This window comes from Mauremys mutica, chromosome 11, assembly GCF_020497125.1.
Source record: "Mauremys mutica isolate MM-2020 ecotype Southern chromosome 11, ASM2049712v1, whole genome shotgun sequence".
Classification (NCBI taxonomy): Eukaryota; Metazoa; Chordata; order Testudines; family Geoemydidae; genus Mauremys; species Mauremys mutica.
Window position 1 is genome coordinate 30,978,642 of NC_059082.1, and position 14,976 is coordinate 30,993,617.

The 14,976-nt window shown below is 46.0% G+C and overlaps 2 protein-coding genes across 2 annotated transcripts in view; one reads left to right on the forward strand and one right to left on the reverse strand.

Moving 5' to 3' along the window:
* OTUD7A (OTU deubiquitinase 7A) overlaps window positions 1-14,976 on the reverse strand; it is a 402,354-nt gene that overhangs the window by 366,508 nt on the left and 20,870 nt on the right. The gene's annotated exons all lie outside the window — the stretch shown is intronic.
* GCNT3 (glucosaminyl (N-acetyl) transferase 3, mucin type) lies at window positions 12,400-13,940 on the forward strand. The gene has a single exon (XM_044980932.1). The coding sequence runs from the start codon at window positions 12,562-12,564 to the stop codon at window positions 13,873-13,875; it is 1,314 nt and encodes a 437-aa protein (XP_044836867.1). The 5' UTR covers window positions 12,400-12,561; the 3' UTR covers window positions 13,876-13,940.

A 14,976-nucleotide genomic window follows, 5' to 3' on the forward strand; every position in this document is an offset into this window, starting at 1 on the left:
TGCTGAAACAACTCACAGAAAACAGACTTATTTATGTCCATAGGATGTAGCCATAGGTCTTGTAGGATTTGGCCCTTTCACGGAAAGATTGTACAAAGAGTCATCAATTTAGAAAGTGAGATTTCACACAAATTTGTATTAAAATGTTTTGACTTGATGAGAAAATGGAACTGAATAAAATTACGATAAGAAATGTATTTCACATCTCTGTAACCCCAATTTGCCAAATAGCCACACCTGACTTTAAACTTAAGATATGTGTAAGTTGTTTGAAATTCTGACAAGAAAAGTCCTTGGTTTGTACCTGCAGCTCCAGAGCTGTATGTTTCTCCATGATCTTTGGTCCCATAAAGGTCCCATTTCCAGTGGAAATAAGCCCCTTAGATTCAGGGTACGTCTACACTACAGGACTATTCCGAATTTGCATAAACCGGTTTTGTAAAACAGATTTTATAAAATCGAGTGCGCGCGGCCACACTAAACACATTAAATCGGTGGTGTGCGTCCATGGTCCGAGGCTAGCGTCGATTTCTGGAGCGTTGCACTGTGGGTAGCTATCCCGTAGCTATCCCATAGTTCCCGCAGCCTCCCCCGCCCCTTGGCATTTCCGGGTTGAGATCCCAGTGCCTGATGGGGCAAAAATCATTGTCGCAGGTGGTTCTGGGTAAATGTCGTCAGTCACTCCTTCCTCTGGGAAAGCAACGGCAGACAAGCATTTCGCGCCTTTTTTCCCTGGATTGCCCTGGCAGATGCCATAGCATGGCAATCATGGAGCCTGTTTTGCCTTTTGTGCCTGTCACCGTATGTGTACTAGATGCCGCTGACAGAGGCGATTCAGCAGCGCTACACAGCAGCAAGCTTTTGCTTTTGCATGACAGCAGAGATGGTTATCAGCCATACTGCACCATCTACCAATCCATAAATTGGTAATAAGATGATCATGGCTACCAGTCCTTTTGCACTGTTCCATTTGCTGCTGTCATAAGTGCCCCTGGCTGCTCTTAGCCAGGGGCGCAAAAGCCAAAATTGGGAATGACTCCCTGAGTCAATCCCTCCTTTTTGGTATCTAAAAATAGAATCAGTCCTGCCTAGAATATGGGCAAGTGTACTAGAGAACCACTGTATCAGAGAACCAGAGAGCACAGCTGCTCTGTGTCAGATCCTGCAGAAATTATGAGCTGTATGCTATTCACAGGGGGTCTCCTGCAACAACCCCACCTGTTCATTTCATTCTTCCCCCAGCCTTCATGGGCTACCGTAGCATTGTCCCCCCACTTGTGTGATGAAGTAATAAAGAATGCAGGAATAAGACACAGTGACTTGTTAGTGAAGGCAGCCTCCAGCTGCTATGATAGTCCAGACAGGACAGTAAGGAGTGCATCCCTCTGCTAGTTCAGGGGCACTTGAATCTTTTCTTTACACATGAAGGGTGGGGGCTGATGGAGCTCAGCCCCCTGTTGCTATGACGATGATGGATATCAGCCATACTGCACCATCTACCAGGAAAAATTAGGACCAGGCACCCTTGATCGACCTGACAGATGCTAGTACGCATGGTTACCAGTCCTTTTGCACTGCCCCATGTGCCAATAGGCTGATGATGACGATGGGTATCAATCTTATTGTACCATCAGCCACCCATGGCGGGGGGAGCAAGGATGTTGGTGTTGAGTGCTGCACCATCCCGTCTATCTGCAGCATTCAGTAAAGATAGGGTGACATGTAAGAGTCAAGACAGGATTGTTTTCCCTTTCACTTCTGGGGGTGGGTGGGGGGGTGCGTAAATTGCCTAGCTATGCCCTGACCCACCGCGGACACTGTTTTTGACCCTAGAAGCATTTGGCGCTCAGCCAAGAATGCAAATGCTTTTCAGAGACTGCAGGAACTGTGGGATAGCTTGAGTCCTCCAGTCCATGAGCGTCCATTTGATTCTTTGGCTTTCCGTTACGCTTGCCACGCAGCAGTGCGCTGAGTCCCTGCTATGGCGTCTGTCTGGAGATATTTAAAAAATGATTTTGAATTTCGTCTTCTGTAACGGAGCGCTGATAGAACAGATTTGCCTGCCCTTACGGCGATCACGTCAGCATCGTCCATGCTGGAGCTCTTTCTTTATTTTGATTTTTAACTGCATCACCACCCGTGCTGATCGGAGCTCCACGCTGGGCAAACAGGAAATATTCAAAAGTTCGCGGGGCTTTTCCTGTCTACCTGGCCACTGCATCCGAGTTCAGATTGCTGTCCAGAGCGGTCAGTGGTGCACTGTGGGATACCGCCCGGAGGCCAATACCGTCGATCAGCGGCCACACTAACCCTAATCCGATATGGTAATACCGATACTAGCGCTACTCCTCTCGTTAGGGAGGAGTACAGAAACCGGTTTAAAGAGCCATTAAAATCGATATAAGGTGCCTCCTAGTGTGGACGGTTGTGGCGTTAAATCGGTTTTACACTCCTAAAACCGGTTTAAACGCGTAGTGTAGACCAGGCCCTAGTCTAAAGACGCTGGCAGTTCAAGAGTTGCCTTTGAATTAGCACTGGGACATTTATGTGATCCCTTATTACAGAGAATACCACCTAGAGCTGGTAGGTAATCTTGTTGCAAATAAAGAGCTTGTCAAAATATCCCACCCTTTGTTTTTAATGAAAATAGTAAGAAGTTGTGCTAATCGCACGCTTCCCACCCCGATTGTTCAGACAACTGTAGAATTGACCAGAATTTCAAATTTTAAACACACGGTTTGATGACCTATTGATGCAAGTGAAAAGGGAACATCCATGTGTGAAATATTTTCCCATTTGTCCAAATAGAATTGAGACTTTTGGCATTTTTTGTACTGAACAATTTGTGAGTAAGTTTGTTATTCACCCAGTTCAAATTATCACCTAATGAATGGGTATCAGAAAGAACACACCTCTTCTCAAGTATCAGTGGACTAGTGGAGGACTCCAACCAAAAACATGCTGTAATATACCACCCCACATACAGTAAGAGTTATGGTTACAGTGCCACTCTAGGTATATACTCAGTGTCTGGGGATAGCACACTAGGCCTCAGCTGTGTGATTCAAGGAAAGCTGCAGCTAACTGGTGCTCTGGGCTGGGCCTTCTACATTGCCGGAGGTCCATCCTGGCTGTAATGGAACCTCCACCGAGGCATGAGTCCTTGGAGAAGGGGAGACAGAATTGGGGGCAACTGGACAAAGAGGGAGTGAATCCCTACCCCCACTACAGAGGGGGACAGAATAGGGGAAGCCAGACAGGGAAGGAAGGAAGGAAGGAAGGGGAGGAGGAAACCTGGCCAAGGCTGGAAGGGGTAGGCAAGTTTTTCTGTTATCAATATGCAACACTGGAAGTTTCAGGGTGACACGTTTGAATCCACGTATTCTGGACAGTTGCTGTCAGTTATGTAAATATACAGACTAGTTATCAAATAGGCCAATTTGTGTATTGACTTATTTGCATAAAACCTCCAGATTTCCACACTTTTCCCTTCAGGAGAATGATTCACATTGGACACACTGGACACCTATCATCAAAAATAGTATACTTACGTGACCATGATCACTGGAGGGGCCCCACTGAGAATGCTCAATCAGGGCAAACTCCAAAGAATAGGGCACACAATTCCCCAAACTGGTGGTTTATCCTTATCATTAGATTCACCAAGCCCGTAACACAACAGCTTCTGTAATACCTTATGGTTACCAAGACACCCAAAATACAGTGCCCCTTAAACAATCCAGCCTTGGGCTCCCACCCAGACAGCCAAGTCAAACATAGTGAACATTACTTAAAAATCTTACTCACCATATAAAGTTCTACCAGTCCCAAGAGATCAGACATGTTACCCACCAGATCAATTAATATTTTAGATTTTACCCTAATACACACTTATGCCCAATTCTTATTAACTAATCTAAGCTTTATTTTAAGAGAAAACAGTTACTGTGGTTAAAAGATCATACATACAGCTATGAATAAAGTTTAGATCAGTTTCATAGTAGAGATGGTGAGGATGCTGATTTATAAAAGTCCTTCTGGAATCAATTTTTTTTAAACTTATAGTCCAATAGGCAGCTCATATGTAGAGTTTAAGTTCTTCCATGAGAATTTGCAGGGATATTCCAGCATAAACCTGGAGACCTCAGTTTTGTGGCTTGAACTTCCCCTGACAAAGTTTAAGCCTCTGGATAAACAGGATCAGGCCTGAAGCTTCCTTTATAGTCCTCTAGCAAGCTGATAAAGCTTGTGTCAGCAAACAATCACAAGTATTCCTTGGATGAAGAATAGATAAGATATATTGTTGCTTTAAAGTAAATCTCTGTTTCCTGGACACACACCAGTAACTAGATGCATTCATTAATATAAGGTAACTAACCATTCAATCAGTTCATAGACAGTTTACTACAAACTCCAAAGAGAAATATAGACAATGATATCACACCCCAAGTTTCATCCAAACATTAATATTCCCTTTTTATCTCTGAATTTTCCTCATTTACTGTAACTGAGTGACTTGTCTGTGTCTAAGAGCATATTGCCTTTTGTTTTCTGTGGAATGTTCTGTATGTCAAGGTGTATAGCTAGCATGTGCAGTTCTAGTTGTCTGGTACCCCATCTTATGGGATGTTTTGGCTCCCCTGAGTTAGAATACTGATGGACAATGTGCATATAATGTATTGTCCCTGACCATGCAAGAGAATTACGTTCTCCCATCAGACAAATAGAGCTATATGTTTCATGTGTGCTTTTATTTTAAAACTATAAACATTTAATATTTACTAAAATAGAACTCATTCAGCTTCAGTGAACATCTATTTGCAGAGAAACATTTATGGGTGCTATCAGGGGTCTACACATGCAAAATACATCCACTTACCAGTTCTGTTCATGTAATGATGGGAATTTATTTATACCAATAGGCATGTCATAAAATGTTGGAGTGCAGGTTTGAAGGCCCCTTTGAAAAGGTGTCTGCGTACACACATATATGCACTGCAGTGCATATCTTGCTTTATGATCTAAATTCACTGCTTTCTTTTCAGGTTCAGATGAAATTTCTGAAATGCAAATTAACTGCTGCCACTGGTGACTGCAGAGGAGTGCAATGCTAAGCAATACACTTTCCAGTGTGTCTGACTTACATCTGCTTGGGCAAAGTGAAGTGTTGGGACAATGCTCGATGCACAGCCTTGTCTATGCTACCACTTTGCATCACCACTGTGCGCTGGTGACAAACGTGCGAGTGGACATGCAGCCTTTCGCTGTCCCAAGCTACCTGGTAGTTTCCTCTGTGAGTACGCTGGGTGGTGGGACTGAAAGATAGTGTGAAGTGGCTCAGAGTGGGAAAGCTGGCCAGAGAAGAACTGGTGTTTTTGGTCACAAGGAAGCTTGTTTATACAAATTGCCCAATTTGCATTTCAAAACATTTGCTTACTACTGGTGTATTTCTGGACCCATAGATAGATTAGTTTAGTACATAGGCCCCCAAAAGGCATTGAGCTATATCCAGTATGAAATAACCAGCAAGCACATCCAGTTCAACATCTAGCTAATCCTTAGTCTGTTTGACATCTGGCACAGTGTCAAATGACATTGATAAATAACACATTGTTCCTGCTGTCCATGTGATTTCATAGTGTCCATTGTCCTTTACTCACCTACCAGTCCGAAGTCAATGGAACACAGAAGCACTAATTAGCTGTGGTTTCACATATTTGTCAGTGTGGGGTACTGTTGAAAGGTAAAATAAAACATTGGCTTTAAGAGACGGGGAGTGAATTGGGTATACTTGCTTATTTCAGCAAGAAATTATGGTTATTTTCTTCATTAACAAAAATACAGTAATTAAAGTTTCTTTTCCGATTACTGACAATAACAGGAAACATTTTTGATCATTCTAAACATCTCCCTCAAGACATGCCAAAATACAGAAGAGTTGAACTGTTTCTAGCAGAACATGGCTTAAAGTCACAATACCATCTAGACAAATAAATTGGCAGCTGGCATAGCATTGATCAGCAAATTTAAATTAAGAAGGGTTATTACTAATATGATTGGTCCCAGCTGCTAAGGGAGTCAGTCAGGTTTTTTCAAAAGGTGAATCGTGGAGGATAGGATAAAATAGAAAATTTGCGTGTTGCTCCCAATTCTTTCTAGGATCTGGATGATAGATCCTCCAGAGATTTTTCTATAGAAAGGATGACAATGACAAGTGTTAATACTTTTTCAAAGGGTAACTTCACAAAAACATGATGTTATTTTCCATAGGTCAAAATGGCTACACAATTCCTAAGGAAGTGAAGAATCAGGCCCTCTATCTACTTTGGTAGACTGAAATGTTTAGCTTCTTAATATGGATAAAGGAATATAAGAATTAAGACTGATGCGCAGTCTGCTGAAGGCATTGGTAATGAGATAGCTAGTAATGGGGCTGAAATACACAAAAACATCATCTAGAGTCAGTACCAGGATTACCATGGTGCCAGTGGCGCCATGGTGCCAGGCCCAGAGTCAGAAGGGGCCCTGGCCAGCCTGATCCCCAGGCTGGCTGAGCCAGCCAGGAAAGCTGCCCCTGCCCTGCCCCACCTCAGCTCGCTCCCAGCCGTGTTGCTGGTGAGTGCTTGGGGGCGGTTCCCCGCTACCCCAAAGTCCAGGAGCTAGGGGAGCGGAGCAGAGCAAACTGGGCTGGGGCCGGGTCACTCCACTTCCCACCACCCCCTGAGTCAGGCCCACCCTGCAATCACCGGGCAGCAGGGAGTGGAGCAACCCAGCCCCAACCCGCTCTGCTCTGCTGGCTCGTGCTGGGGAGTTGTTTTCCCCTTGCCCCCAAGCCTGGGGAGGAGATGGAGCCATGGGGAAGGGGCATGGGATGGGGAAGAGAATGGGCAGGAAGCAGGAGTGGGGAGGGAAGAGGCAGTGGGTACAAAGGGAGTGGGGTGGGGTGGTGAGGAGATGGAGCAGTGGGGAAGGGGCATGGGATGGGGATGAGAAGGGGATGTGGGAAGCTGGAGCCCAGCATGCGGCATCCCATTGGCAGAAGCTGGAGCTCCCCTGTTAAGCAGCCCCATTGAACCCTCACTCTGACAAGCCCCACTTCCCCTGCGTCTGTACCAACCCGATGAGCCCCCTCAGACACTTTCCCCACTGAGCCCCAAACACCTTCATCTGGATCCCCTACAGAATCCCATTGACTCTGCACCTGAAACCCCATAATGAGCTTCTGTGCATCCAGATCCCCCACTGAGCCACCCGCACCCAAATTGCCCCACAGAGAACTCTCTTACCCCCACCTGGATCCCCCCACACTAAGTCCCTCTGCACTTGGATCCTGATGCCCGGCTGAACCTGCTCACCCACACCTGGTGCGCCTGGCACAGGGGGACAGGGCCCCAGGGTGTTTCTGGAGCAGGCCTGGCCCTTGCACTTGTCAAGATCGGGTGCAGCTTCACTGTTGAGTCCCTGGCCCAGGGTGTGGGGGGGAGGCTGCAGCGTAATCTTCCACCTCCATGCAACCAGTGGCCTGTGCTCCCCACTGCCATGTTGGAGCCTCCACATTTATTTATTGACAAATAAAATTTACAGAATTTTAAAATATTGTGCACAGAATTTTTAATTTTTTGGTACCAATCCCCTCAGGAATATGGGGTGCTGTGCAGCTCTGATGGTGGGACTGTGAGGAAGGTGGTGGGCAGCGGGGAGGTCTATGGGCAGGGGGCTCTGGGTGAGTGGTGTGGTGTGCAGGGTGCTGTGCGGTTGTGGTGGGAGGCCAGTGGGGGAGGTCTCTGGGTGAGGGGGAGCTGGGCATAAGGGTGGGGCACTGGGCAGGGGGGCAGTGTGGTGCGGGCCCGCCCTCAAGGGGAAGGGGCATGCTGGCAGCACAGGTCTGGGCAGGCCAGTGTGTGTCTGGCAGCTGCAGGTTTGTAAACAGTGCCCTCCTGCTGGGCTGCACAGAGTGGGGCTGCTCCTGCCGTGCTGTGCCTCATTGCCCCCAGCCCACCCTTCCCTCTGGAGACTGACCATCCCGCCCTCAACCCCTGCACCTTGCCCCATGGGGGCCCACAAATATGTTTGGCGCCAGGCCCACAAAAAGTTGCCCAGAGCCAACAAGTGCATAAGGAAACTTCCATTGTTGTATGCAGTGTTATTGTAGCTGTGTCGGTCCCAGGATATTAGAGAGAAGGCGGGTGAGGCAATATCTTTTTGGACCAACTACTGTTGGTGAGAGAGACATGCTTTTAAGCTTACACAGCTTCTTCAGCTCTGGGAAGGGTACTGAGAGTGTCAGCTAGGTGCAAGATCAAACAAATAGCACATTCACCTTAGAATATGTGCTTGTATTTAGCTGACACTTGATACCTTTCACAGACCTGAAAATAGCTCACTGTAGCTCCAAAGCTTGTTTCTTACCACGAGAAGTTGGTCCATTAAAATATATTACCTCACTCACCTTGTCCCTTGTATGGAGAGATGGCAATTTATCACTAAACACAAGAGAACAGATGTAGATGAAAACCTGCGAGTGACCAGCCTGCCAGAGGGTCTGACTGCTATTCCAAAAATGGAGTCCTCTAGCATTAAGAGCACAACTGTCTACAAGCGGATAAAGCTGGCTCATGCTCACAGAATGGTAGCACTACCACCATGTAAGTGGGGAAAGGCAGAGGACAGTTGTTCTAAGCTAGAAGAGTTTCAGCAACAAGGTTGCAGGAAGCTACAAGAACGAATGAACCTGTGACCAGGAAGGAAATTGTTTCTACTCTCCCCCTGCCCGAATTCCTGTATAAAGTGTACACAAGCGGCTGGGAACTGGTGTCATATATTTCAAACAGGAAGTCTACATGCCAGAATCACTATGTACACAAAGCCATCAGGCTGTAACCTTTCTTGCCTGCCAAGGAGCATGGGTTGATGATGGGGGTATAATAGGGTGACCAGATGTCCCGATTTTATAGGGACAGGCCCAATTTTGGGGTCTTTTTCTTATATAGGTTCCTATTACCTCCCACCCCTCATCCCGATTTTTCACATTTGCTGTCTTGTCACCCTAGGGTATAAATATTTTCAAAGTGGATCCAATTCTGCTCCCACTTGCTCTGGATTGGTGAGATTCTGTGGCCTGCATTGTGCAGAAGGTCAGACTAGATGATCATAATGGTCCCTTCTGACCTTAAAGTCTGTGAGTCTATGAGATTAGTGATCAAACCCTCCTTAGGGAGCAGTTGGCTGTTTGGGGGCATTTATATCCCTGGCATTTGAAATATTATTATAATGCTGTAGTTCTTAGAAAATTGGGCAAGAATGTATGAAATAGAAGACAAATCTGGAAAACTTTGCACTTTGAAAAGTTAGTGTACAGACCTACAATTTCTTCTGCATTTTATGCATGCGGGAGCTATTGCAGGGCCATTATTTTGTATACATTATTGCTGTTACTGCAAGAGTGCTTTATGATTTTCCACAACAACATTTCCAAGTGTGACACACCTACAATGCAGTTTGCAACCTGAACTAGAAAGGAGTAAAATTGTGCAATTGCAATCTTATTTTCCTAATGCACAAGGGAAGTCTGTATGGAAGAGAATGCATATTCAAGCCTTTGGATGCTGTAATTTAAGTTAGAGGATCAAGGTGTGGAAGAAGAGAGATGGCATTTAGAAGACTTCTGGAGTATTATATGGAGGTGCTAGAACAGCAGCACTACAGGGAGCTCCCAGGAGCTATTAGCATAAATTAGATGCCACCAAACTGAAAGCAGAGTGGTAGTCTCTTATGGAGCTCATATTCTCTCCAATTACAACTAAGCCATCTCCACCAGAAACAACTTACCTCCAGGGAGCATAAAACTCTCCTAAAGAGAGAAAATTGCCTATCTTGGAATATACCAGGTTGCGTCCAGCAACAGATATTTTCCAAAAGAGCGTCTCCGAGTAGGAGAATGCTAGGCCTATATTTCTTCATCCTCCCTTGAAATACAAAAGCTGAATGCTCTCCTGCAGTCTAAGTATTTATCAGAAACAAGTCATAAGTATTTTTGAACAAGTATTCCTTGTACAAGTCTATTTGCCTAGGATCTCCTTCCTTGGCATGGGAGAACATTTTTGCTCCAGTGAGAAAAACATTTCCCAGTCCATGTCTGTCTTCTCTCCAGGAATGTTCACTCCAGGTAATTATCAATTGAATTGGGGGGTAGTTTGGGAGGATTGCAGCACACCAGCACTTTCTTCAGTGCCAGGCTGAATTTCTAGGCCTAGTGTCAGAAAGAAATACGGCCACTTATTTATCACTCCTAGAGAATAACCTGACATCAGAATCAGGGGATTTTAATATTTTAAAATGTTAGAAAAAGATAGTAACTAAGGGCCAGCTCCTGTAAAAAGAACTGGGCAGGCAAACAAGATATTCTCTCCAGGAATGTTCACTCCAGGTAATTATCAATTGAATTGGGGGGTAGTTTGGGAGGATTGCAGCACACCAGCACTTTCTTCAGTGCCAGGCTGAATTTCTAGGCCTAGTGTCAGAAAGAAATACGGCCACTTATTTATCACTCCTAGAGAATAACCTGACATCAGAATCAGGGGATTTTAATATTTTAAAATGTTAGAAAAAGATAGTAACTAAGGGCCAGCTCCTGTAAAAAGAACTGGGCAGGCAAACCCCCCAGTGCCCACACAGAACTAAGTGAAGTCAGGTGCAATGTTCTGCTTCCCTGGTTCCTTTTGCAGGTTTGGGGACAAAGAAAACATTAAAATACAACCAAGAATATGCTAGGAAATAGCTCGTCTATATTCTACCCCTTTAAGATTTGTCATTGATAAGTGAAAGGAGAAATGCAAACTGTTCACTTACCTTTTCCAAGTAGCTTTACTATTTAAAGGGTCCAGTTCCTTCCTGTCCCATCTACATTCAAATTTGGATGTTAAACCAGCCCTGAAAGTACTATGGAAACTGGCACTGCTTTTCCGATATGGGGGCAAGTTCTGCTCTAAGTTAAGGCTTTGTGCACACGTTGATTCCAAATCCCCACCTCCCCAAAGGTGAGTTAGCTTTATTTTATCCATCAAAATTAAAGATCCAATTGAAGACAAACAGAGTTCTGAAAGAAACAAAGGAGCTCCTGCCTTCCCCAAGGAGAGGCTGTCTTTTCTGCAGCAGCAAAGCTGAGAGCTAGGAGATACTGAAATAAACTGCTATTTGCAGTGAGTCATGGAGTCACTGGTCTTTTATTTAATAGATGCAATGCAATTGGCACCCTGCGGGCCAGATCCTGGTCCCGTTAAGTCAGTGGGAGCGCTGCTCATTGGCTTCAATGGGACCAGGATCTGGCTCACAGGGTGCAAATATTTGTAAGTGAGGCCAACTTGGCCGTCACAGATGGACTCATCACTCAAACCAAGCCAGGAGCAAGGGACATGGGAAGAGAAGATGCCCGGGAAGTGAAGCGCGCCCCAACCTTTGTCCCAGTTTTAAGAGTCAGGAGTCCTAGTGAAGGTAGCAGCCAGATGCAGGCAAACAGGGAGGGAGCAGGAGGTAGGGAGACAGTAGGAGAAGCAAGAGGGGAATCTGTATTTGCTGCCTCACTCTTGACCCAGATACAGGTGAGCAGAGGAGAGAGAAGTTAGGAAAGCCACCTTCATGCTTAGCCATGTTGGAAGGGTGCTAAGATTTTCGTCCGAAGTAGTGCTCATGCCGATCAAAGGGTTTTAAAATCCACCTCACTTCGCTGCCCCTGTCAGCTCCACTGGGCAGAGTTACTTTTCGAAGGACTAGTTCTTGCTGTATTTTAACGACCTTAACAGCCTAGATAGCCATAAACTGAGCTAGAAACAGAATGAGTGGAGGATACGCTTGTCTGTGGATTTACTTCCCTTTCTAGGAAGTCAGACAGAGATGAAGACCCCTTCGATGCTCTGGTCAGTCACCCTGTCAATGTAGGACTGTTCCTTACTGTGTATCCGCAGCGCTTCCTACGGGCTAGGGGTTTGTAGGCTGGATTACCTTGAACTTTATAGGAAGCGGGCATCTTGTGGATCATGGGGGTGCGGGTCGCACCTCCGCAGGCAGCTAATAGGTAAAGGTTGTGTGGTCCTCAGATTTTTCCCCCGCAGGAGACGGACAACAACGCAACCAGTCCAGCTACTGGATGTACCAGAAATTCCAGCATCTAGTAAAGGTAACGCCACGTAAAGGGGAGTGGGAGGATAGAAACTTCCGCTGTTCATTTCACCTTGGCTTCAGTGCTAAGTATTTCCACACCTCAAGGGGGGGGGTGGGGGTGGGGCGGGAAATCAAGCTGGTGACTAAGCCTCTGCCCCGCCCTGGTTGAACAGAGCTCAGGTAAATTGCCCGAAAGGAAGACAAAGGGTGTGGAACCGCTGCTCTTAATGCACCTGCTACCCAGGATTAATTCACTCACGCAGATCGAATTGTCCGATTACCACCCAGGAGGAAGATTTTTGTATCCCCAAATCCTGCTGATTAAGAGGAACTTGATTTAGGGAGTGGATTTATCACTGGGAAGAAACTTTTCGAGCCAGTTGCGAAGATTTCCCCCCGCCCAAGATGTTTCGGGAGAGAAAGTGTCTGTGTCAGATTCAGCGTCTGTTGTTCATGGGATTTCTGATGCTGTTTGCCACGGTGGTGCTGAAATATTCCTCCTGGGAATGCAACTTCAGTGATCTTGGGAAGGAGACGGTGCATCTGAAGAGCGAGGGTTGCAAGGATCATCTCTACCAGTCTCTGAAGTTGTCTCCCAGGGGCCAGATCAACTGCTCTCGGATCATCAGAGGGGATGTGGAAGCAGTAGAGGAAGCTCTTTTGAGCAGGCTAAAGACGAAAACCAAATCGGAGCCTTTAGCCCCGAAAGATTACGTGAACTTGACCAAGGACTGCACTCACTTCAAAACGCGCAGGAGGTTTGTTGAGTTCCCACTGAGCAAAGAGGAGGAAGATTTTCCTATTGCATATTCCATGGTAGTGCATGAGAAGATTGAGATGTTCGAAAGATTGTTAAGGTCCATCTACACGCCCCAGAATATATACTGTGTCCACGTAGATCTGAAATCCCCGGACGAATTCAAGGAGGCAGTCCGAGGGATCGCCTCGTGCTTCGAAAATGTCTTTGTGGCCACTAAACTGGAGAGAGTAGTGTACGCGTCCTGGTCCCGGGTCCAAGCGGACCTGAACTGCATGGAGGAGCTACTCAAGAGCAACGTGCCCTGGCGGTATCTCTTAAACACTTGCGGCACTGATTTCCCCATCAAAACCAACGCCGAGATTGTCCGAACCTTGAAGTTTCTAAATGGGAAAAACAATATGGAATCTGAGAAACCCTCGTCGATCAAGGCGGCTCGCTGGAAGTACCACCACCAGGTGGAGAACTCGGTGATCCGAACCACCACGGAGAAGAGCCTCCCGCCCCATGGCTCACCCATGTTCACGGGCAGTGCCTATGTTGCGGTCACAAGGGACTTTGTTCAAGCCCTCTTTGAAAACCCGACGGCGCGGCAGCTGCTGGAGTGGTCAAAAGATACTTACAGCCCAGATGAACATATCTGGGCCACCCTCCACCGGATGCCAGGCATGCCAGGGTCGGTGCCTTATAACGATAAGTATGAGGTCTCTGATGTCAATGCTGTTGCTAGATTGGTGAAGTGGTCCTACCTGGAGGGCGATGTCAGCAAAGGGGCACCCTACCCACCATGTAGGGGTGCCCACCAACGGGCCGTCTGCGTGTACGGGGCAGGTGATCTTCACTGGATGCTCCAAAACCATCATCTGCTAGCCAACAAGTTTGACCCAAAGGTAGATGAAAACGCAATCCAGTGTCTGGAGGAATATCTACGTTACAAGTCGGTGTACGGGAAAGATCTCTGAGAGCACGTCCGGCCCAGCAAGTGGAAAACACAAATCGAGAGAGCGACCTGTAAAGCACTTCACAAACAATGCAGTTGGTTTTAACTCGCGCTCAAGCAAGCGGAGGGGTTTGCTCTGCATACAGTACTTGTCACTGAACTGACAGACTTGAGACTATCACCAGTATTTTTCCTATGGTAAAAAATCTCTTAATAGATGCTGTCTGAATTACACTGAAACCTCTCCAAGAGATTCTGTACAGCCTCCTGTTTTAAGTACCGAGTCAGATTCTGCTCCACCTTGAACAGAAAACCTCCAGTAGCCCTGTCCTTGGCGTTGAGTGCTCAGGGGGGATTTCTAATAAAAGCCTTTTCATTTGAAGGAAACAAAAAGGAATTTGCTAATCACTTGGAATCTCTGTTTAATTTGCTTCCTCCATTCTACCGTTGAAGTTGCATTCTAAAGTAGTTATGCTTTTGTAGTTTATGCTATACAGTAAGGACACTTTTACTGTAGAGGGAGAAATAAGATTTAACCTGGTTATTCAGGCGCAGTCATTTTCTTAGTGAAGTTTCTCTTCTGTGGTAACTGTCTTATTCGCACTATGTGGCTTGAGAGAGTAATATTCAGGACCAGCTTATTCTGAAATCCCGTCTGCAGGTAGTTAGTACTCAGTACCAGGACATGCTATCTAGAGTAAGGATTTTCCACAGAAAACGTTAACTGTAGAAATCTATGGGTTTAAATGATGCTGTTTGCACCAATAAATGTATATAATGGGAACTGCAGTTCAGGAGTATTCAGATGTGGAGTGCTGGTACAGTCCTCTGTTTCTGTGATAAAGTGATTGATCTGGAAGTTGTACATAAGCATCACGTTCCATCCCCACTGGTCTTGGGGAAAGAGCCCCACACTTTTGGGGGGGGAGTTGGGGGGTGGGGACGACTCACAAAAAAAATTGCTGCATAACTTTTTTCTGCTTTGTGGTGAAAGTTTGGAAGAACTACTTTATCTGTAGACACGATTTCCTAGTACATTAACACACAACAGCAGCCTTAAAGATAATATCTCTTAAGAGATATTATAAACTTTAATCTTGTTTGAACATAGTGTTTGTGCTTT

Excerpts from the sequence above, each read along its gene's own strand:
- GCNT3 (XM_044980932.1), top strand. The coding sequence starts at position 12,562 with ATGTTTCGGGAGAGAAAGTGTCTGTGTCAGATTCAGCGTCTGTTGTTC.